Source organism: Adiantum capillus-veneris, chromosome 14 (assembly GCF_014529385.1).
Source record: "Adiantum capillus-veneris isolate H3 chromosome 14, ASM1452938v2, whole genome shotgun sequence".
NCBI lineage: Eukaryota > Viridiplantae > Streptophyta > Polypodiopsida > Polypodiales > Pteridaceae > Adiantum > Adiantum capillus-veneris.
The window spans coordinates 133,951,973-133,975,952 of NC_140944.1; the positions used below are offsets into that span (position 1 = coordinate 133,951,973).

Below are 23,980 nucleotides of genomic sequence, written 5' to 3' on the forward strand. Positions count from 1 at the left end.
CACAGGAAGTACAACATTAGAGACAAGGGGCTTAACAGATGGATTGTAACCAACATAATTATTATATTGTGCAACTGATGAAACTACCGACCCACGTTACAAGCCACGCAGCACTTCCGGCCTTCATCTAATACTACATTCCTACTATAAAGCACATTCAACCTTCAAGTTAGACATGGACAGAATCCCCCATCCCATTCTAGGGTTCCTAAAACTTGTTCAAACAAAAACACATAGCAAAACTGCCGTTCAACTACCAATTTGGCAGAAATAATATAAACAGAAACAGATATCAAACCAATCACAAGAGACTTCGTTGTTCCAGCCGACTGTCTTGTTTAAAAAAATAACCTTTTAAGATTATTACAGCATAAATTGCATGTTCTTCTTTCAACTGTCTCGATGTGCCCGGATGAGATTCTATTGCTCTCATCTTGCAAGGATAATAAACAGGAAGAACAGCAACTATAAATGATGCACCATGCCAAAAAAAAGGAAGAAAAAACAAGCGACGCTGTATGTTTGCGTGCACTGGAAAAAGGGTGGGAGCCGCACCCACACCTGTTTGTGAACAAGGGCTTGAGGCTGTTACAATGGCATTAACCTTTCTGCAAAAGGCGCATCCTCTACTTTATGAAAAAGCAACAAGAGATGATCCTTGATAGATAAATCTCCTTGTTAGGTCTTGCAACCAAATCAGCTCCTCAAAGAATTGACAAGTCTCTTCACTCGTGATTGTACCTCTTTTCCAACACTCTTAAGAGTGAAGGTGATCGGTATCCACAAAACGGCACTTCGACCAAAATGATGCAGCTAGGGACCATTTCTCCTCATAGTTGCATGCTTTGATCTTCCATATCTAATTGCTAGTTTGTGTACCGCAAGCTTGCAAATGAGCCTCCCCACAAATAGTGGAGAAAAATAATAGAGCACATTCTGAATACAGGAATCTCCTTATGCATAGTACATGTACAAACTGTTCGAAGCAGCACAAGCAATAAGGTTGGCGGTTGGATGCCAGGCCAAATGCAGCAATTTTGCCGAAAAAGCATAGCCCCCATTCATCTCCGCGTCGCTTCCTGCTCCAGTCAGCAAAAGTGAAACATTCTCAATCACTCTTAACAAACTTCAAAGCTCAACAAAGCTCCTTCTGTCAGTTACCATTGCAAAAACAACGAGACCCAAGCAAATTACAGCAGCAAAGCAAGCACACACTCAAAAGCCCACTCTTTCCCATCATCTCACTCTCATTCTAACTCACCCTCTCTCTCACTCACACACACACAATATACCTCTCCTCCCACCACGACGAGCAAAGCTGGTGAAACTCCTCCCTGCACTTGGAGGTGTAGTTTGCACTGGGCGCCTGAATGATCATGCATACACAGGTTATAGAGCCAAAACCAAACACAAACAATCGCCTTACCCTTTGGAAACAAAATGTTTGGCTCCATACCTATTTGGTGTCCTGCTAGCTTCCATTGTTGTTGCTTCCTCACTCCCAGGTCCAGTCCCAAAAACTTTAAATAAATTACTGTAGTCGAAAAATTTGTTGATTAATCCTCCCTTTGCTTGCACAACACACCAATTAAAACTGCCTATTGTGTACAAGCTAATCCAAAATTCCTAAACAAACCTGTAAGAACCTGTTGCTGCTCGACCACCATCACCACTCAAACAGCATTCAAACTTGTCAAAGATTGAATCATTTTCATACAGGTCACATAACTGCAGTGATACGCACATTGCAACTTAGACTAAGGCCTCAGAAACTAAACAAAACAAACATAACTCAAGAAAGGGCACATGATGATGACAAACGTGAGACATGGTGCTATTGAAAAGAGAGTGTACCTTTGGGCGCAAATATTCATGGACTCTAAAGGTTGCAACAGGTGCTGACTCCATGTTTATATCCCAAAGCTGCAGTATGGATTGTTGATGAGAAGGAAAAAACCACTTCCAACAGGCGATTACAAAACAATCAATTTATTCTCGAGTATAACAATAAAGAGTAAAATGAAAACCTTGATAGTCATGTAATCTCTGGTAAGCATGTAACGACCATCCCTTGCAAATTTGAGATCAGAGATAGAGGCTATAATCTCTGTGAAGAAAGAGCCTGAACCAGGCACTTCTCGTTCCTCGAAACTGTCAAAAGTGAAGCGCGTTTTGACATAAGCCAAAACAAAATGTATGTGAAGACAGCAACCTGGCAAGCAGGTACTTACAGCTTTGCGTGTCTGTCGCATAAGGCTGATTCGCGCATATCTATAAGACGGACAGTGCCCTTTGAGCTGCTGTAAGCTAAAGTATTGCAATGGGCTGGATGAAATTCAGCTGATGTGATTACTTCTGCAATATGAAAAGACAAAACATTAGCTCAAACTTGTTAAGTAATAGCTTTTGACATAAAATTCTAGACATTGTCGATTCCACAAAAGATAGCTATGCGAATGATTGCACGAGTATCTTGCAAGGAAAATTGGCACCTTATGACCGAGCTACTTCTTATTTAGTGACAAACCTTCAACATTACCTAATTGTCAAGTCCGTGAAAGATAGCTGTTTGTGCAAACATGCATGAACAATTGCAAAAAAATATTGATGTTCACAAACACGGGAATAAGGATCTTCTTTGAAGGTCCACATAAACAAATCAAAAATCATCAAAAGTCTAAGCGCCATGATAAAAAATGCATTGAAATATATAAAGAAGTCAGAAACAAGATCTTGTGTAGCCACACCTGGATATCATCTAAGCTACATAATCACAGTTTTGAATGACAATAGGCAATAGGCATGTCAATTTATCTATAGAGCTCACAACAAGTCTATCCCAAGATATATTTTGAAGTCCATGACTGCAATATTTCAAATAAGTATTTTGTGCCTTGCCACAAAGGTCAAGTTTTTTGTCCATCCATTCTCTGTTCAGAGATCTGATCTGAACTTACAAACTGTGAAAGACAGATGACACAACAGGACAAAAACTGTAGGGCAGCTTTGTCGAAACCAGAGAGGGTTGCACAGATTTATGAAAAGAAGCTCTTAGCACTTATTCATGCTTTAAATCGGTGGAGGTATTACTTGCTTGAGGCAGACCTTAGAGTGTACATGGATCATCAGAGTTTGAGATATTTCTTGTCCCAGAACAAGTTGTCAGAAAAACACATGAGATGGGCGAACTACTGCAGTTTCATTTTTGGATAGTGTAGTTGAAGGGAAAGAATGTGGTGGCAGATGCGTTGTCTCGCAAGCCACAGATATCCGTTGTTACGTCGGTGCATCATCACAACTTCGATGAGATGCAGAAACAGTATGCAACAAACCCAGATTTTGGTGCAATCTTCGATAGGGTACACAGTGGAAAGACAGTTTCAAGGTATTCTCTGGAGGAGGGGTGTAACGTAGGCACCACGTGCCAACGGAAAAGAACAGACTGGACAGACTTTAAGCACTTCTAAACAATTAATTCAAAAGAGAGAGAAACACGGCACACCGGACACGAGTTCCACCCCAAGAGAGCACTGGCCCCAAGCCCTAGCGCCGTATTTCTTTATATTGCTTCAACTCAGTACAACACTTGTGGCTCTCCTCTGCATTTGCACGCGGTAGAATGCTAGAGAGAGCGCCCGCAATTTGTATTTAAAACCCCTAGTGCATCAAAAAGCAGTTTACATGAAAAGCATCAAATCCGAAAGCATCTGATCCAAAAACAGGTGCCCAAAAGCTACCAACGCAAAATACGGAAATCTGCACAACTGCCATGTTAGCAACGTAAAATGTAGGCGTCCATACAGTCTGCCACGTCAGCATGTCAGCATAAAATCAGGGTGTCCGTGTAGCATGCTGCCACGTCATCAGTTTGTGCACAGGGTCAGTTGTCTGCGTGTGTGTTTGTGACTCTGTTAATTTAGGCCCCATCAGATGGGGCCTTGCAAGTTAGGTTGGGTTAGGATTTTAAATCCTAATCCCTTGTGACTTTTAGGCCCCTTCAGCAAGGATCTGGAAGTTGGTGGGAACTTCTTCTTCATATGCAACTCTTCGGGGGCTAAAATTTGCAGGTTGGCTAGGGTTAGGCTCATGGAGCCCTAACTGTCACAAATTGCTGACGTGTCAAGGCACTGAAGAATAGAGCCAGCCTAAAGATCCCGGCCAAGGGGCCTAAACCCTAAAAAGAAGAAGCAGAAGAAGCCGAAGCAACAGAAGAAGTTTTACTTACTTATAAAGTCTTGCCGAGTGGCCTATTTTTAAAGAAGAGTTCCCATCGACTTATGGGACCCCGTCCGATGGGGCCCAAGTGACATTAAAAGCATTAAAATAAAGCAAGCAAGCATGCACACACACACACACACACACACACACACACACGGAGAACGAATGACGTGGCAGTCGTACAGATTTCCGCAATTCGTACTAGCATGATGACGTGGCAGGTGTACGGATTTCCGTGATTTACGTTGAGCAGCTTTGAGCGGCAACTTTTGAGGCCAGATGCTTTTGAGCTTGATGCTTTTCATGTAACTGCTTTTCATGGCAAGGGCCCTTAAATATGAGCCAAGGGCTCAATCTCTGGCATGCTACACGTGAGGTGAAGAGGATGGAGTACTGAGGATAGAGTACTGGCGTTGTACAGAGTTTAAGTATTATAAAGAAATACCAAAAGGGGAGCCAAGGTTTGGGGCTAGTGCTCTCTTGGGATGGAACTCCGCCACTCCCCGTCTCGTGTCGTGCATCTCTTTCAATTCAGTTGTTATTTGAAGTGCTTAAAGTTGTTCAGTCTGTTCTTTTCCGTTGGCACGCGATACCTGTCACAAACTAGTGATGTGGCGGGCCCTCGGACAAACACACACACACGGGCTAATTGCTGATGTGGCAAGCTCTTGAAAAATGCGCCGACAAGCTAACGTGGCACTGTACGGACTGCAGCAGAATGCGCTCACATGCTAACGTGGTAGCGTACGGAATTCCGTGATTTCCACTAACAGTACGGACTTTCGCAAATCGCGCTGCCAGCTTTTGGAGATTTATCGCTTTTGAGTTTGAGAAGCTTTTGGAGATCAATTGTTTTTTATTTTGAGTTAAAAACTTTTGGGGCTCTGCTTTTGGGCATCCATTGTAAGAATAAATAAGCCTTAGGGACAGACTTCACTGGGCATCTGGACGCAGGGACTGAGAGTGAGCACCCGCGGGCTCTTGTACTTTGCACACAGATTAATATAAAAAGAAATACCGAAAGAGACGCCAAACTTTGGGGCCAATATCTCTTGGCACGGAACTACGCCGGGCCGTGTCATCTTTTGTGAACCGTTTTAGAGTGAATCTCTGCTATGTCGCGGTAGAATCTTGACTAGGGGTGTCCAAGTTTGTTACAGTGGTATCAGAGCACGGTAGATTTCTCTTCTACTGGGAAATTCGATCCCTTATTTCGCAACACTTATGGATTCCGAAAAGAATCAATCAACTTCTTCTCCTTCTGCTGATGCAGGAGGAGATGACGAAGAAGATTCAACCGAATTAATAGAGGAAGAGTACAGGCCACCTCGGCCTACTCAATACGAACTTCAAGAGATGGAACGTCGACAGCAGGTGGACGAGTGCACAAAGCAGATGATTAAATTTGCCAAAGATCCTCAGTTTGCAAAATTTATGTTACAGCAATCCATCGCTGAAGTGCACACTCAGTGGCAGAAAGCCATCGAACCACCCATCAAACCGGCAATCAAGAAACATCCTTCTTCGAGAACGTTTACAGAACAAGAACTACAAGAGGTGGTTGAGACTCAGATTGGTCGGGAGCTTTGGACGCGAGCAATCAATCCAAAAAGCAAGTGAAACAGCACAAGAAGGGGATTGTCTACCCTTCGTTATTTGAGTCGTCAATCTTCTTTTGCATCAACAAGAAAGCACAAGAAGTGTGTACGCTTTAAAGGACTACCCAGTTCTTCTTCTTCCTCTTCTTCTGAGAGTTCTTCTAGCTCCTCTGACTCGAGTGAGGAGGACAGAAAGGCAAAAAGCGAAGCAAAAAACGAAGCTTCAAAAAAGGACAAGAAAAAGGCAAAGAAACCCAGATTCCGTCCAGTTTCTGACAGCTCTACAGAGGAGTCATCCTCTGACAGTTCGGACTCAGATGACCATATGTTTTATGCTAAAAAGAAGCACTTCTACTAGCCAACCAATATGACTACCTCGAAGATAAAAGCAAGAAAGCAAAACAATTTAAAGAAGGTGGACAGTCGATAAAATTTGAATCCTTTTGATTCCGAGATGCTCCAAGGGCTTTGGCCTTCATCTAGCAGTTTGACATAGCCTTCTCTAGAGAGCATTACTCAGAGGACTCCTAGATTAGGAGGACAACATCTTTTCTAAAAGGCAATAATCAAACATGGTGGTCTACTCTTCTTCTAAGGAAAGAAGCTCCAGTCAAGTGGTTGAAATCCAAAATGCTCTTTATTTCTTCTTGGCTAACCCGGGAGTACGGACGGGATATACGAATCGCTTGGAACCACCTTCAGATGACCAAGGGAGATTCTCTGGACGCTTATTGCGAGAGGTTTTGGGACTCTTTTCTACCAACCTCTTTATTTATTTAAGGAGGTCTCTTTTAAGGAATAGATTGAGCGGTTTTGCATCGGACTCCCTACAGAGATCCGAGACTCCTGCTTGGAACAAAGTCAAATTCTATCCAAGAATTAATGAGTCATGCGAAACGAGGTTTCTCCATACATTGGGGAAATTTAACTAACCCCACTGATGAGATCTTGACTGAGAGAACCCGACAAACCTCCAACAATGAAAGTAGAAAGAAAAAGAGTTCTTAAGAAAAGAAGGATAAGGATACACGACCCCGGCTCACTCTTCGAGAGAGGGCCAATTATATCAGAGAGGTGAAGTGTTTTGGTTGCGGGGAACATGGGCACGTCTCTGCAAAGTGCCCCAAAAAGGCACAGCAAGAACAGACTGAAGACAGACCAGAGAGTTCTAGAGCAGCAGAGGAACATGGCAAGATGAAAGCAGGACTGGTACCAGATTGCATGGGTACTGACCCAAGCCTCATTGATGAAAGTACAGAACTTTGTCAAGCTTGGGAAAGTGAAAGATCAAGAAGCCATGATTTTCTTCGATGGAGGATCCAAGGCCAACTTCATTTCACCTGAATTGACGGCGCGACTCAAGATTACACTCGACCGGATGGGACCACCAGCAGAGGCAATTCTAGCGGCACCTGAACGGAACATAGCCATTACACCTGTCATTGGCAAACTTTGGTTGCATTGTCAGGGGTATTTAGGCCACGATGACTTCTACATCATGCCTTTGGAAGGCTACGACGTCCTCCTAGGAGTCCCTTGGTACCATAAGAGCAACGTCGTGGTCGATTATCGGGCAAAAAAAGCAACCTTGACGAATGAAAAGGGCCAACTTGATGTAAAATAACAGGGCGAGTCCGTCCCTTTTGTATCGGCTTCGGCCATTTCCACATTAATGAGATCCAGTCTCTTTGTTTACTCGATCTACTTGAAAGAGTTAAATGATGAACACAGAACGAACATGTCTGAACTTGATAAAGAACGCCAAGATTTTCTCCACACACATGCTAATTGTTTCTCTGAGGGCTTGCCAGGCGAGTTGCCCCCAACTCGTCCTGAGGATCACACCATTGATCCGATTCCTGGAGGAACACCACCGAACCGGCCACCTTACCATGTTAGCCAAGCCCAGAATAAAGAGATCATGAACCAAGTGAAAGACCTTCTGGAAAAGGGTCTTATCAAGCCAAGTACTTCACCCTAGATGTGTCGTGTCCAGTGCGTCGGTACTAACAGTCACTGTCTACTAAGACAGTTTGTGGCCTCTGTCTGTTTTGCAAGCGTAATCAAGAACGATTACAATTCTTTCAAGAGGGGGGTATGTCACAAAATGGTGACGTGGCAAGCCCTCGGACACACACACACACACACGTTGACTACTAACGTGGCACGCCCCCAGAAAATGCGCCGACAAGTTGACGTGGCACTGTACGGACGGCAGCAAAACGCGTTGACATGCTGACGTGGCAACGTACAGAATTCCGTGATTTCCGCTAACATTACGGACTTCCCGAAATCGCGCTGCCAGCTTTTTGAGATTAACGCTTTTGAGTTTGAGAAGCTTTTGGAGATCAATTGCTTTTGATTTTGAGTTTAAAACTTTTGGGGATCTGCTTTTGGGCATCCCTTGTAAGGATAAATAAGCCTTCGAGGCTCACTTCTCTGGGCATCTGGACGCAGAGACTGAGAATGAGCACCCGCGGGCTCTTGTACTTTGCACACATATTAATATAAAAAGAAATACCGGAAGGGGCGCCAGTCTTTGGGGCCAATACCTCTTGGCACGGAACTACGCCGGGCCATGTCATCTTTTGTGAACCGGTTTAAAGTGAATCTTTGTTGTGTCGCAGTAGAATCTTGACTTGGGATGTCCAAGTTTGTTACAGTGTCCATCTCTCGTGACACTAACCCGTTGAGTCTTCAATGGCTTGACACGTCAGCGGTTTGAGACAAAGGGTGTTTGATGCGTAAGACCATGTTGTGTGTGACAGAAGGTTTGAGGAAGAAGAGATGTGGATGCATTTGTACGTACTTCTTTAGTATGTATTAACATAGCTTATCCAACTAAGACAAACCTATTTAAAGCGCCTAAAAGGACCAAACTGACAACAACCAGTTCTAATGACCAAAATTGATGACGATACTCACTGCGGACATCCCAAAATCGAGCACAAGTCGCAGAGGTTGTACAAAAATCTCGAAAATTGCGGAACTGAGCTTGTTGACGCCAGGTTTTGTATCTGATGCTTTTAGGCCATGTGTAAGGTGCAGCGGAATGAATGTTTGCGCTTTGCTCAAGATGAGTGCTCCGAACTGTGCTCAAGGTTCCTTTTGTTCTTATGGAAGGTAGAGCCTTCCGATCTTAATGAGAGAATGCTATGATCACAAACAAAGTGAATGGACACTGTGCGTGCAAGTGTATGAGACTGAGAGATATAGAGAGAAGAGAGATACGACACCAAAGACGTTGTAAAACCCTCCTCCGAAGGCCCCACTCTCGTCGGCGAGAGTGGTCTACTTATGATTGCACAATCTGGTACAAATGGTATGCATGGGACTGATGCAAGTCTAGGCTATGTCGATGATGACGACGGTGATGACGAGGCCGACAATAGGGCTGAAAACTGAAGGCTTTTGACTGCTGTCCAAACACGCTAACTGCTGAAATCTGCTGCAACTGAATTGCTGAAAGTCGGGGCTGCTTTCTTGTGGCTGACAAACGCAGGTGGTAGCTGAGGAAAAACGCTGAGATGGGCTGCGTTTTGGGGCTGAAACTGAGGCTTATCTGCAGCGTTTTAAGGCTGGAAACGCTGAGGGGACAGCACGCCGGCAATCATGCAAAAATGCCAGATGCAATGGGCTGAAATTCGGTACCTGCTGAAAAACGCCAAGGCAAACTGGAGGGTGGCGATGGAGTAAAAACGCTAGGCTATGGGGGGGGGATCTACTGCTTGGAGGGAAGGTCCACCAAGGCTTGGTCTTGCTGAGAAGTTGCCTGTTGAGCTTGGCTCCTATTGCCTCTTCTGCCAAATAGTGCTAGCTCTAGTTTGCTTATATACAAACTTACTCAATTTGCCCTATCTACTTTCCAACAAAAGTCACTTAAAAATAATAAGTGAAAAATGTCAAAAATAGGTAAAATAGGCTAAATGCACTGGAAAATTCCCCTGATGGAATCTGATGGATTCTGATGATCATGTTGTGTGCAACCAGAGGATATGCATCTACACTAAGTGACTGGGCATGCACGGTCTACGAATAGACTCACCAGATCACTTCTAAATCTAGACTGACTGGACTGACTAAACCCTGATCATGTTGTAGCTTGTCCACGGACACATAGGGTTGGATGTGTCACGTGACATCCCCTCCTTTTCAAAGTGAGGTACTGGTACCGAACAGTATGGCGTTGAGGAAGATTGCCAATAGCATCCGGAATCCTAGAAGGGACTCTTCGCCGGCCCACGCTGATGTGTGGGTCGTGCGGTACTTGAACTTCATAAAGGTCAGCAATGCCTGCTTCTTTGGGCCGCGCCGAAAGCGACACAAAGTCTTGTGTAGGTCCTTCGATGCTTCAACTTCGTCTAGAGTCCTGCTTCTTTCTTCTTCAAGAATCTCCATGGCTGAAAATTCCTAATACCATTTCCAACACAAACCCATGAACATACCTATTCCATGTAAAGTGAGTAGAAAAAATCTTGTCTTCCTCAAAGACTGTACATACAATGTAGATGAACAAATAGACGGAGTGTCAAACCGTTCACCACACACACGCAAACAATAAGATCGGATCTTTCTCTTTTGATCTAGAGCAATCAACTGTGGCAATTCACAACGGAAATGCCCATGCTTGGTGCTCATACTTTCATATGCTCTTTCTACAAATGTGTCGTACCAAGGAAGAGACATGGAATGTGCATACTTGTCAGCTTTTCATGAACAATCCGCATACATTCGTGCTCATTCATGAGTGAAACGTGCTCAACATACAATATGTCATGCCTAGGAAAACTGATCGCATAAAGATGCTGATGAAAATACAGGAAACGATCACGAATGAAACACTCGAACAATGCGTGCATATCAATCATGCGAACACATAATACTTCCTGTGAGGGTTCTTTGGACCTAGGCTCGAGAGCCAAGATCGGTTCTTCGTGATTGATCGAATCGTCCTGTGGGAGTTCTTTGGACCTCGACTCGAAAGCCAAGATCGGTTCTTCGTGATTGATCGAATCTATAACGAGGTTAGCTTCGCTAGAAAAAGCATCCACTAACACATCATCCTTGTGAACAATCACATCATCTTCATGCAACTCATCATGCTTGTGAGAAATCACATCTTGATCATGCAAATCATCATGCTTGTCAGTGTCATCCAAATCATCATGCAAATCATTGTCATTCAATTCATCATGCTTTTCATAATCATGCAAATCCTGTGTGTCATGCCTGGGAGAAGAAGAGACTGAGAGAGCCTCCTTTACCTTTGCATCTGTGCCTGAACTTGAGAATAGAGTCGCCGGAACTCTTTGTTTTGTCGGTCGCTCTGTTCTTGTATTGCTTTGGCTTCCTTCCTTGCCGCTTCTCGTTCTGCTTCTCTTTTTGCGTGTCTGCGTTCCATTTCTACCATTCTTTCTGCATTTCTACGATCCATTTCTGCTTTTCTTTCTGCATTTCTTGCTTCGCGTTCTAACTTCCTTTCCATAAACATCTGCTTCAACTCCTCCATAGGAGTTAGTGCAATCTTTGACGTAGATGGGGAAGGGTCAGAAAAACCTCCAGGTGGAAAAAATCTTGTCTTCCTCAAACACTGTGCATGCAATGTAGATGAACAAATAGACGGAGTGTCAAACTGTTCACCACACACATGCAAACAATGAGATCGGATCTTTCTCTTTTGATCTAGAGCAATCAGCTGTGGCAATACACAACGGAAATGCCAATGCTTGGTGCTCATACTTTCATGTGCTCTTTCTACAAATGTGTCGTGCCAAGGAAGAGACATGGAATGTGACTTCCTTACATACATACTTTTCAGCTTTTCATGAACAATCATCGCTTGCAAACCGTGTTTGAGAAGGATCTTCTCTTCACCCGAGTTCTACTCCTTTCCGCGGACGCACCCCTTGGCAGCCTTGCGCTCACACCAAGGTTTCTTTTTCCCACCTCACGTTGACTGGCCGGCCACTAAGTGCACGGTCCGCTCTCAATGAGTGAAAAGAGAGACAAGGGGAGGCTGGACAAACCCTTCTTTCTTGGGATTCCTGTCACTCTTCAAAAACACGATTAGGAATCGACACGCCCAAGCGAACTTGGGTTCGTGCGATCGCAACAAGCAAAAAAAAAACTTTGTGATTCTTGTGGTTCTTTCCTTGAGTGATACAGAACACTGCCAAAGCTCTGATACCAATGTAAGGTGCAGCGGAATGAATGTTTGCGCTTTGCTCATGATGAGTGCTCCGAACTGTGCTCAAGGTTCCTTTTGTTCTTATGGAAGGTAGAGCCTTCCGTTCTTAATGAGAGAATACTATCATCACAAACAACGTGAATGGACACTGTGCGTGCAAGTGTATGAGACTGAGAGATAGAGAGAGAAGAGAGATATGACACCAAAGACGTAAAACCCTCCTCCGAAGGCCCCACTCTCGTCGGCGAGAGTGGTCTACTTATGATTGCACAATCTGGTACAAATGGTATGCATGGAACTGATGCAAGTCTAGGCTATGTCGACGATGACGACGGTGATGATGAGGCCGACAATAGGGCTGAAAACTGAAGGCTTCCGACTGCTGTCCAAACACGCTAACTGCTGAAATCTGCTGCAACTGAATTGCTGAAAGTCGGGGCTGCTTTCTTGTGGCTGAAAAACACAGGTGGTAGCTGAGGAAAAACACTGAGAGGGGCTGCATTTTGGGGCTGAAACTGAGGCTTATCTGCAGCGTTTTAAGGCTGGAAACGCTGAGGGGACAGCACGCCGGCAATCATACAAAAACGCCAGATGCAATGGGCTGAAATTCGGTACCTGCTGAAAAACGCCAAGGCAAACTGGAGGCTGGCAATGGAGCAAAAACGCTAGGCTATGGAAGGGGATCTGCTGCTTGGAGGGAAGGTCCACCAAGGCTTGGTCTTGCTGAGAAGTTGCCTGCTGAGCTTGGCTCCTGTTGCCTCTTCTGCCGAATAGTGCTAGCTCTAGTTTGCTTATATTAAAACTTACTCAATTTGCCCTACCTACTTTCCAACAAAAGTCACTTAAAAATAATAAGTGGAAAATGTCAAAAATAGGTAAAATAGGCTGAATGCACTGGAAAATTCCCCTGATGGATTCTGATGGGAATACTGATGATCATGTTGTGTGCAACCAGAGGATATGCATCTACACTGAGCGACTGGGCATGCACCGTCTACGAATAGACTCACAAAAGTGCAAGATCACTTCTAAATCTAGACTGACTGGACTGACTGAACCCTGATCATGTTGTAGCTTGTCCACGGACACATAGGGTTGGATGTGTCGCGTGACACCATGGGGCCTTTAAATATGAGCCATGGGGGATCTTTGTGGCTTTCCAATACGTGCACAATGCAGAGATTGTGCCTGGTGATTATATTTTTGTCAAAGCAATATAAAGAATTCCGCAAGGGACACCAAGATTTGGGGGCTAGTGCTTCTAGAAGTGAAACTCCGCCACTCAATGTCAACTGTGTGGACTCTCTCTCTCTCTCTCTCTCTCTCTCTCTCTCTCTCTCTCTCTCTCTCTCTCAATTGTGTTTGAAGTGCTAAAGTTTGTTCTAGTTCAATTGGCAAGTGGTGTCAAAGATTGAATCGTTTACTGTGTTGAAAAGCAAACGAACCTTAGCGAAACAAACAAAGATGTCATTTCTTGATTCTACCAAACACTTGCAATTCCTCCTTGATGAACTTTGCCACATCCTCTTGAAGCATCCTCAACAGAATCTACCTATTCTGCTAGACTTCCAACAGTTCTTGAATTGCATATTGCCGACACTAATGTCTCAGGGTTTCCCTTCTCCAACACAGAAGAAGACAAGAGCTTCTTCTCGACAGCCCACAAAACCTTCTTTTCCTCTTAGGGGTGTCTTCTTACACATGGTTGCACCATTTGACTTCTCAGACCACTACCGTCTCCTTTGCCACACAACACCTCCCCCACCGCCACGTGTGTTTCACAGTTGGAGCCCGTATGTCTCCCTATTATCCACCTCCAGTATCTGCAACGAATCAATATAAAGACTTCAAGGATGGTGGATCTACAATAAAAATTTTCATTTTTTCCGGACTTGAAGATGGGAAAAAAGCATTGCATTTCCTTTAGGGGATCGACAATATCTATTCACTTGGGAATTACACAAAAGGATCCAAAATGTCTCGAGCAACCACTTTTCTCAAAGATAATGCTATGCAGTGGTGAAGTTCTATAGCCACAAAGCCTTATTCTCTAAGGACTTGGCAAGCTTTCGAGAATATGTTAGCCCGAAGTTACATGACCTCCTTATTTGAAGTACAGCTTTTGATAGAATGGGGTGTTCGCCACTAAAAACATGGAGACTGTAATAACTTCCGACGAGGGATCGAACGGAAACACACAAACAGAGCGCACACGAGCAATTCATAAGCTGCAGAAATAAATGTATTGGACATAGAGAGAGAGAGAGAGGATTGACATGGTGTTGGGGACCAGAAGATGGACTGGTTCACCCTTCCCCCCTTAGATGCCCCAAAAGCAATTAGTTAAGAAGCAGTCAAATCCCAAAAGCATCTCAACAGCATCTGGTCTAAAAACTGCCCCCAAAAAGCAGCCAACGCAAATTGCGAAAATTCGTACTGCTTGCCACATGACACCTGTCAGCGCAAATCGCGGGTCTGTCGTACAACCTGCCACGTCAGCATACCAATGCATTTTTTGGGTTCGTACAGTTGTCCACGCATTTGGTCATGCCTCGTAATCAGTGTCGGCCCGGGTGGTCATGATACGTCATCAATTTGTAACATACCCCCCTCTTGAAAGAATTGTAATCGCCCTCGATTACGCCTGCAAAATCAAACACAAGCCATAAACCAATTCAATAACATTGCCACTAAGTACCGACGCAATAGACGACACAAATCCAGTGTTAGGGAATAAAGGCCTAAGTGCCTTGTACTTATTAACTTATAAGTTAAAAAGACTTATAAGTTAGGGGGCCCAAGTGTGAATGGCCCCTAGTCACTTACTCATATACTCAAAGGTCAAGCCCAAATGAAAACTAGCGTGACTTTTCCCCAAAACTTCAACGAGCTCTCTCTCTCTCTCACGTTTTCTCTGCGTGAGCTTCTTCTGCGCCTCTCCCCTCTTCTCCTTCACTCTCATTGCATAGAGTAGCAAGTGGGCTCTCTCTCCTGCTCCCCCACACATGGTATCAGAGCTTTAGGGTTTCCAAGAGAGCCATTTTCGCAACACAGATCAAAATTCTGTTCTTGCTCGCTGCGGGAAGGATATTCAACCGTTTTCGATCAACTCTGTCGCGAAGGGATCCTCTCACCGTGTAGAATCGACCTCCGGTGACAGTTTCCCCAAAATTAGGGTTTCAAAAACTGGCGAACAGCAGCCTATTTCTGCTGAAATTGACCAATTTCGGGGTCAATTTGATGCAATTTCATTAGGGCAAGTCTCACAGGTCAATCTTACAGGTGTTTCCACCAACCAGGTTCTGAAAATTCAGCAAAACAGGTGTTTACAGGTCTGATTTTTGCCCTAAAACAGGGAATTTCAGCAAGCAAATGATGTATACACCTTGTGGAAACCTTTGGTAAGGGTTTGGTAGTGAATGTACGCCGTTTTGGGGTGATTTCGCGTGAAATTTGCTCGCTGTTTTTCTGTAACAGCAAGCTGTTTTTTGCCCGATTGCGCACATTTGGGCGTGTTTAGGTCGGCAAAACAGGGTTTCAGTGTTTGCAATCACTCAGAATGGCTTCTAGCAGTGAAAGTGGCAATTTGTTGCACATTCGCAAGCTTGAAGGGGCCCATAACTTTGCTATATGGAAGAAGCAATGTTATAATGTGATGTTGCAGAAGAAACAGGCGAAACCTATTAAGTTACAGGGTGTGAAACCGGTTGATATGGAGGTTGAAGAATGGGAAGAAGTGGACGAGTTGGCTCGCTCCACGATCATGCTTTCGGTGTCTGACAATTTACTCTTCAATGTAGAGAATGAGCAGACAGCATGGGGCATGTGGAAGCGTTTAGACGAGTTGTATGCACAGCAGAGTGCTGCCAGTAAAGTGTATTGGCTTAAGAAGCTTATGGATCTCCGCATGAAGGAGGGCACGCACATGTCAGTGCACCTCAATGAATTCAATTCTATTTTCAGCCAACTGACAGAGCTGAAATTCACGATTGATGAGGAGTTCAAAGCTACTTTTCTGCTATGCACATTGCCCGAGAGTTGGGATGTATTCCGGACAGCTCTTAGTAACTCAAGTGCGTCACTTAAGTATGCAGATGTAGAGAGTTCTCTCTTGATGGAAGAGATGAACAGGAAGAACACCACAGGTGGGTCTTCTAATGCATTGCACTTGAGAGGCAGGTCTCAACAAAGGGAGAAATCCGACAGTAAGGACAAGGCACGCAGCAAATCTCGTAGGAAAGATGTTGTGTGTCATCATTGTGGAAAGAAAGGGCATTATAAACGGGAATGCTATGAGTGGAAGAAAGAGAAGAACAAGGGTGCTGAAACTGATGCAAAGGACAAGGGACATGCCAAGAAGAGCACTGTGTTGATTGAGGAAATCAATGTTGCTAGTAGTTGTGACAGTGACAGCAGCACTGATGTACTCAATGCCTCTTCTGTGGATGCACATACCCTTGCTATAGGTTCTGATGTGGACATGCATACTTGGATTCTTGATTCAGGTGCCTCCTTTCATGTAACACCTCATAGGGATTGGTTTACACAGTACTCAGGTGAAGTGCAGGGCACTGTTTATTTGGGAGACAACTATGCATGTGACATTGTAGGTATTGGCAGTGTCCAGTTTTCCTTTGATGATGGTATGACTTTTGTTTTGCACAAAGTGCGCCATGTGCCACAACTCAAGAAGAGTTTGATTAGTACAGGGCAGCTAGATGATGCAGGCTATCACACCACGTTTGGTGATAGCAAGTGGAAAATTTGTAAAGGGGCCCGGATTGTAGCCAAGGGTTGTAAATCGGACACTTTGTATCCTTTGCATGTATCTAGTGTGTGTGACCATGTTGTCGCCGTAACCGAGCAACCAAGTGTTTCTTTCTGGCATGGCCGGTTGGGACACATGAGTAAAAGAGGAATGGAAACTCTGTCTCGTTGTGGTTATTTCCCGTGTTTGAGGTATGCTGATTTTTCTCATTGTGAGCATTGTATTTATGGTAAGCACAGTCAAACACCGCACAAAAGGTCACTTTCTTTGAAGTCTGACAGGTTAGACTTAGTGCATTCCGATGTATGTGAAATGCCAGAGTTGTCCTTAGGGGGAAAGAAATATTTTGTCTCGTTTATCGATGATGCTACACGTAAGGTGTGGGTGTATCCAATACGTGCTAAAAGCGATGTTTTGGATACTTTCAAGAAGTTTCTTGCGTTTGTTGAGAATCAAACTGACAAGAAGCTTAGGTCTTTGCGCTCAGACAATGGAGGGGGAGTATGTATAAAAGCATTTATTGACTTTTGTGCTACTAAAGGTATTAAAAGAGAGCTCACGGCTCCTTTTAATCCCTCTCAGAATGGAGTTGCAGAGAGGTTGAACCGGACTATCCAAGAGAAAGTTCGGAGTATGCTGTCACATGCTGCATTACCTCATGGTTTTTGGGCAGAAGCTGTGCAAACAGCTATTCACTTGATTAATCGCTCACCTAGCAAGGCTTTGGGTGGAAAGGTGCCTGAGGAGGTGTGGTCTGGCAAGCCACCCTCATATGCACATTTAAGAGTGTTTGGTTGTGAGGCCTATGTTCACATCCGGAGTGAACTGCGCACCAAACTAGAACCAAAGTCCCATAAATGCATTTTCCTAGGATATGGTGAGGATAGTGAAATGGGGTATAGATTATGGGATCCCGCATTACGGAAAATCATACGCAGCAATGATGTCATCTTCAATGAGAATTGCATGCACAAACAGCCCACAAAGGTCGAGGAAGTGCGCCGGGTTGTTTTTCGTGAAGATGTTACATATGGACAGCCAAGAAGGCCCAATGTTCAGCAGCATTTACATGCTGAAAATGGTGCTGAAAATCAGCCATTAGCTGCTGAAAATCAGCCCCAACAAGTTGCCATTGATGCACCACAGGTAGGGGAACAGGTTGATGCTCCTAGACCGCCCGTTGTTGCGATGCAACCGGCTGAACAGCCTGCTGTTTTTGATGGTTTACAGGCTGAAAATCCACCTGTTATGGATCATTGGGTACGTAGGTCTACTCGGGTGACAAGGCCCCCCGATAGATATGAACCGTCTTTGGAAGATGTCATGCTTACTGATTGTGGTGAGCCGTCTTGCTATAAAGAGGCTATGCAACGGGAAGACAGTAAGAAATGGTTCAAAGCAATGGTTTCGGAAATGCAGTCTTTGGAGAAAAACCATACATGGGACTTGGTTGATTTGCCTAAAGGGCATAAGGCTCTGCCATGTAAATGGGTTTACAAGACCAAGGTCACATCTGATGCTTCTTCTAAGTACAAGGCACGTTTGGTTGCTAAAGGGTACAAGCAAAAGCATGGTGTGGATTTTGATGAGATTTTTTCTCCTGTTGTAAAGCTTGCCACATTACGTCTTGTTTTAGGCCTGGTTGCTTCTGAAGATATGGAGTTAAAGCAAATGGATGTCAAAGCAGCGTTTTTGCATGGCGATTTGCTTGAGATAATCTATATGATGCAGCCAGAAGGTTTTGTGTCAAAGGGACAAGAGAAGAAAGTATGTAGACTCTTGAAGAGCTTGTATGGTTTGAAACAGTCTCCCCATGCATGGTATCACAAGTTTGATACATTCATGAGGTCTCAAGGATACAAAAGAAGTAATTCTGATCACTGTTTGTATATCAAAACGGCAAGTGATGGATCTCTTCTATTGCTGATTTTGTATGTTGATGACATGCTTATTGCGGGTAAAAATGTCACGGAGTTGGATGCATTACAGCAAAGCCTAAAGAATCGCTTTGACATGAAGGATCTTGGTGATGCTAATCATATTTTGGGCATGCGTATCTCTCGAGATAGACCCAACAGGCGTCTGTATCTATCTCAACGAGATTATGTTAATAAGGTGCTACATCGTTTTCATATGGATGGGGGAAAGGCACTTGGTACTCCGCTGCCTCCATATGTAAAACTGACTGCACATGACTGCCCAAACACAGATGATATGCGGGCTGAAATGGCCAAGATTCCTTATGCATCAGCCGTTGGCAGTTTGATGTATGCTATGGTTGCTACACGTCCGGACATTGCATTTGCGGTGGGAGTGGTAAGCAGGTACATGAGCAATCCTGGCAAAAAGCATTGGGAAGCAGTGAAGTGTATCTTGAGATACTTGAAAGGCACTAAAGACTTGTGCATTTGTTTTGGGAAGAGTGAGACATCTGTGCATGGCTTTACAAATGCAGATTTTGCTGGACATCCAGATTGCAGGAAGTCTACCTCTGGATATGTGTTTACATTCACAGGAGGTGCAGTTTCTTGGATTTCTAGACTGCAAAAATGTGTTGCTTTGTCTACCACTGAGGCTGAGTATGTGGCTGCCACTGAGGCATGCAAAGAAGCTTTGTGGCTCATGCGTTTGGTAGAAGAGCTTGGCATTAAGTCATCGGTTCCTGTGCTACACTGTGATAGTCAGAGTGCTATTATGCTTGCAAGGAATCCTGTTTTTCATGCCAAGACAAAGCACATAGAGGTGAAGTATCATTTTATCAGGACTGTGCTTGATGACAAGAGCATTACACTTGTCAAGGTGTACACAGATGACAATCCTGCAGATCTTTTGACCAAGAGTCTTCCAGCAGAGCGGTTTGCATATTGCCGTCAGATGATGGGTGTTGGATGAGTAAGTGCATGATCAGCTGATGTATCATAGTTAGCTGATTCTTTGATCTCCCAAGGTACATTGCCTTTAGGTGGGAGGTCGTTAGGGAATAAAGGCCTAAGTGCCTTGTACTTATTAACTTATAAGTTAAAAAGACTTATAAGTTAGGGGGCCCAAGTGTGAATGGCCCCTAGTCACTTACTCATATACTCAAAGGTCAAGCCCAAATGAAAACTAGCGTGACTTTTCCCCAAAACTTCAACGAGCTCTCTCTCTCTCTCACGTTTTCTCTGTGTGAGCTTCTTCTGCGCCTCTCCCCTCTTCTCCTTCACTCTCATTGCATAGAGTAGCAAGTGGGCTCTCTCTCCTGCTCCCCCACATCCAGAACTTGTACAAAGACAACAGTCACATCACATTCACATGCCATTCAGATCATATCACATTGAATCCATTCTGATCTAGGACCATTATTCCCGGCAACGTAGTTAGCAATCGCATCTAGATCCACACCGGACCTCACTCATGTCGGATTAACTAATCCTTATTGCAATCATGTCCGTAGATTTCTTGTCACAAACTGGTGACGTGACATGGTCACAGCAGACACACAACCGAAAGGGGTCAAAATTCATGATTTTTATCATTATCGGGTTCATTCTGGAGCGACGTCGTCGTCGAGTACCACAGCATCAGTACCCATTAGCATCAGATCTCAGCATCTAGTCATTGTATGAGCATTTGTGCAAGAATAAAGAAAGTACTTACTTTGACAACAGAGCAAGGGAGCCCTTGAGGGTTGGGACCCGACATCCCTGAGTCGTCTTTTTTCTCTCTCTCGTTCCCTCTCTTTCTTTCAGTTCAGTTCAGTTCTTTCAAGTGAAGTAAAGTGTCCCTTGTGTTTGTGCCGAGTACTAGACCCGAGCTAAAATCCATAAACACTTCCATTGCACATGACATTGATATCAGAGCTATGTGTGTGCTTTGGCTTCGCGAACTCAAGGGAAGAACTCAAGAAGAAACCAAGTACTCAAGAACCACCAAGAACCAAAGAACCCAAGCAGACTGAAGAACCCAAGGAACCTCTCCCGGTTTTTTTTTCCCCTGAAAGAATCTTTGAGTCCCCACCATGGACTTCACAGTTCCCATCTTCATTGCCATGTCTTTGAAGGAAGATCGACATCAGATACACGAAAACCCACATCTTGAGTACCAAGATCTACTTGCCCCATATACGGATAGGTTAAGGATCCTGTCTCCAACTCCTTCCATCTTCTGCATTCGCATTTGCATGTAGCGTGCATCCACTTCCGTCGACATGAAACCCTTGGAATTACCTCCGAGCACACCTACCTTTCAGCTTCACCTGCAATGTTTTCACAACAAGACTATTCGAGTGGTCGTACTTGCTCGCAAGGCAGAGTCAGCAAGAAGGCTGTATTCTGCGACAATAGTAAGGCTATCTGATACCTCGTATGGTAGGTGTTGACATCGCGCCAGATCTACATCCGCAATATCCACCCGTTTGGAGGAATCGTCATCGGTTATGCATCCACATGCATCAGAAGCAGTCAGCATCAAAAGTGCAGATAAAAGTTCGGCAGTTGTGCCTCACCTCTAACACAGGGGATGTCACGTGCGCACTTCACTTGCACTACATGGACATGTTCTACCACACTCTAGCATCATCCAGTAGCTTAGGACTGAGCCTGGCACTTTTGTGAGCCTCTAGCAAGACGTGCATGTCCAGGCCGGTCACAATTGCATTACCCTCTTGCACAAAACAAGCATTTCATCATGCAAGCATTTTAGCGTATGAACCACCTCTTATTTTAGCCACTTAACCAAGGTGCTCAATAGAAGCAGTAGAAGCAAGGACACAAGGAGGCAAGCACCCGACCGGCAGCACCTATATAACAGGCTTGGGCACCACAAGTCTAGAATCTGTCACAGCACGTGAGAGAGATGCATTAATAATAGTTCACAACTTTAAATCACAATTCAAATCGAGACGACACGACCCAATGTAGTTCTGTGCAATGAGGTATTGGCCCCAAAACCTAGCGTCCCTTCTGGTATTTCTTTATTTTATTAAACCTTGAGCAAAGTACAACTCTCGCGGGTCCTCGGCTCTCAGGCTCTACGTCCAGATGCCTTGAAGAGTCAGGCCCTTAGTGTAACAAACTTGACACCCAAGTTAAGATTCTACCATGACACAGCAAAGACTCACTTCAAAACAATTCACAAAAGATGACACTGCCCGAGGTAGTTCCATGCCAAGAGGTATTGGCCCCAAAGACTGGCGCCCCTTTCGGTATTTGTTTTTATATTAATCTGTGTGTAAAGTACAAGAGAGTCCGCGGGTACTCACTCTCAAACTCTGTGTCCAGATGCTTTGAGAAGTGAGTCCCAAAGGACTTATTTATTCTTACAAGGGATGCCCAAAAGAAGAGCCCCAAAAGTTAAACTCAAAAGCAATGGCTCCCAAAAGCAACTGATCTTCCAAAAGCTGCCAGCATTAATTGCAGAAGTCCGTAAATATTGCCACATCAGCAAACCAGCACATTTGCGGAAATCTACCACGTCAACAGTCAATGCAAATTGTGGATGTCTGTAAAGTCATGTCAGCCTGCCTGCACATTTTACGAGGCTTGCCACGTCAACAGGTGTGTGTGCATCCGAGGGCTGCCACGTCACCAGTTTGTGACATAGCCCCTCTTGAAAGAATTGTAATCGCCCTCGATTACGCCTGCAATACTGACAGAGGCCATTAACTGTCTTAGTAGACACTGATTGTTAGTACCGACCCACTAGACACAACACATCTAGCACTTGTACAAAACAACAGTCACATCACCGTACACCACATGACAAATCACGGAAAAATTCATTCCAAATCTCAAGCCATGACCAATCGGCAACGTATTTAGTAATCGCATCTAGATCCATTCCGGACCTCACGGATGCCTGATTAACTAATCCTTATTGCAATCATGTCTATAGAGATTTATGAGACCGAAATGCTGTAGTCATTCCGTCTTTCAGTTCCTGCACTCAAATAAGTCAAGTACAATCAATCATTTTCATTTTCAGGACTTCCAGTTATATAGTCATACAGCACAATACTACTCAGCCCTTTAGTATCCTTGAAACCCAAAGGGGACATCAATGACTATTCAAAATCGGGGTAATCCGTTGACAAAGCAGCCGAGTGACTCTCCTCTTGTGCAAACCCGCTGCACTAGATTCACTCTCAATGAAGTTGGAGTTCTATCGGACTAGACTATGCTAAACCGAATGCTTCAAGGTAAAGTTCCAAAATCTGAGGAGTATCTGCTAGGTCCTCCTCCTCCATCCACTTCGCACCCAATGCAAGATAGTTCTTGAATTTACCCAAGAACCGCCTAATCTCTTTACCTTTTATCTTTCTGTCCTTGTGTGCCAGAATCTGTTCTGGAACGAGTATCTCCTCGCTTTTCTCCACTTCGGTTTGCTCATCTGGCTCCCCATCATCGGGCACATCGCCTTTGAAAGGCTTCAATAGACTCACATGAAATGCATTGTGAATCTTCCAAGTATCGGGCAACTTCAGTCTAAAGAAGACATCATTTATCTTTTCTTTTATCTGGAAAGGCCCATAATACCTCATGCTAAGCTTTTTAAAAGGCACTCCTTTCCCTTTTTCTTTCTTAGGTGTGCCTTCTCAAAACGTAAGAGCACCCAATCATCTTCCTTTAATTTCAAATCACGACGGTGTCGATCTGCTGCCTTGTTGTGTCGTTCTTGAGATTTCGCTAAAGCCTCCCAGACCTTGGCAAGAGCAGTGTCCAAGTCTCTTGTGTACTGGTCGGCTTCAAAAATCTAATCTTGGAAGAGTGGAACCTTCGGAGCACCTTCTATGATCTCAAATTGATCTCAAATGGCGCCTTTCCTGTCGAAGAGTGAACCGTGTTGTTGTAGGCAAATTCCACCAAAGGCAAATATTTTTCCCATTGAGTCTTCTAATCAGAAATGTAAGACTTCAATAAATAAAGAACATTTGAATTTGCAATCTCAGATTGCCCATCTATCTGCGGGTGGAAAGATGATGAGAACTGCAACCGTGTGCCAATGTTCTCCACAATAGCCTTCCAAAAATAACTCGTGAATCGGGGATCTCTGTCGGAGACTATTGTCTCAGGCACGCCATGTAGTTTGAAAATCTATGCAATGAACAGTCCGCTAAATGATCTGGCTTGACTGTTTTCTTCACTAGAATGAAGTGAGCTTGCTTGCTAAATCTATCGATGACAGTCCAAATGCAATCATGCCCACTCTATGTCTTCCGAAAATCAAAAATGA

The 23,980-nt window shown here is 44.2% G+C and overlaps 1 protein-coding gene across 5 annotated transcripts in view; it reads right to left on the reverse strand.

The window, feature by feature from the left end:
* Positions 1-312: 312 nt before the first annotated feature.
* The window catches only part of LOC147443175 (serine/threonine protein phosphatase 2A 55 kDa regulatory subunit B beta isoform-like), a 36,720-nt gene continuing 13,052 nt past the window's right edge, over positions 313-23,980 (reverse strand). For all 5 annotated transcript variants that reach the window (XM_086529084.1, XM_086529083.1, XM_086529082.1 and 2 more), the window contains 7 exons: positions 2,232-2,355; positions 2,028-2,151; positions 1,855-1,923; positions 1,637-1,728; positions 1,457-1,534; positions 1,293-1,366; positions 313-1,079 (listed from right to left, as the gene is read on the reverse strand). In XM_086529084.1, coding sequence (XP_086385210.1) covers positions 955-1,079; positions 1,293-1,366; positions 1,457-1,534; positions 1,637-1,728; positions 1,855-1,923; positions 2,028-2,151; positions 2,232-2,355 — 686 coding nt within the window. In that variant the 3' untranslated portion in view covers positions 313-954. The remainder of the gene's footprint in view (positions 1,080-1,292; positions 1,367-1,456; positions 1,535-1,636; positions 1,729-1,854; positions 1,924-2,027; positions 2,152-2,231; positions 2,356-23,980) is intronic.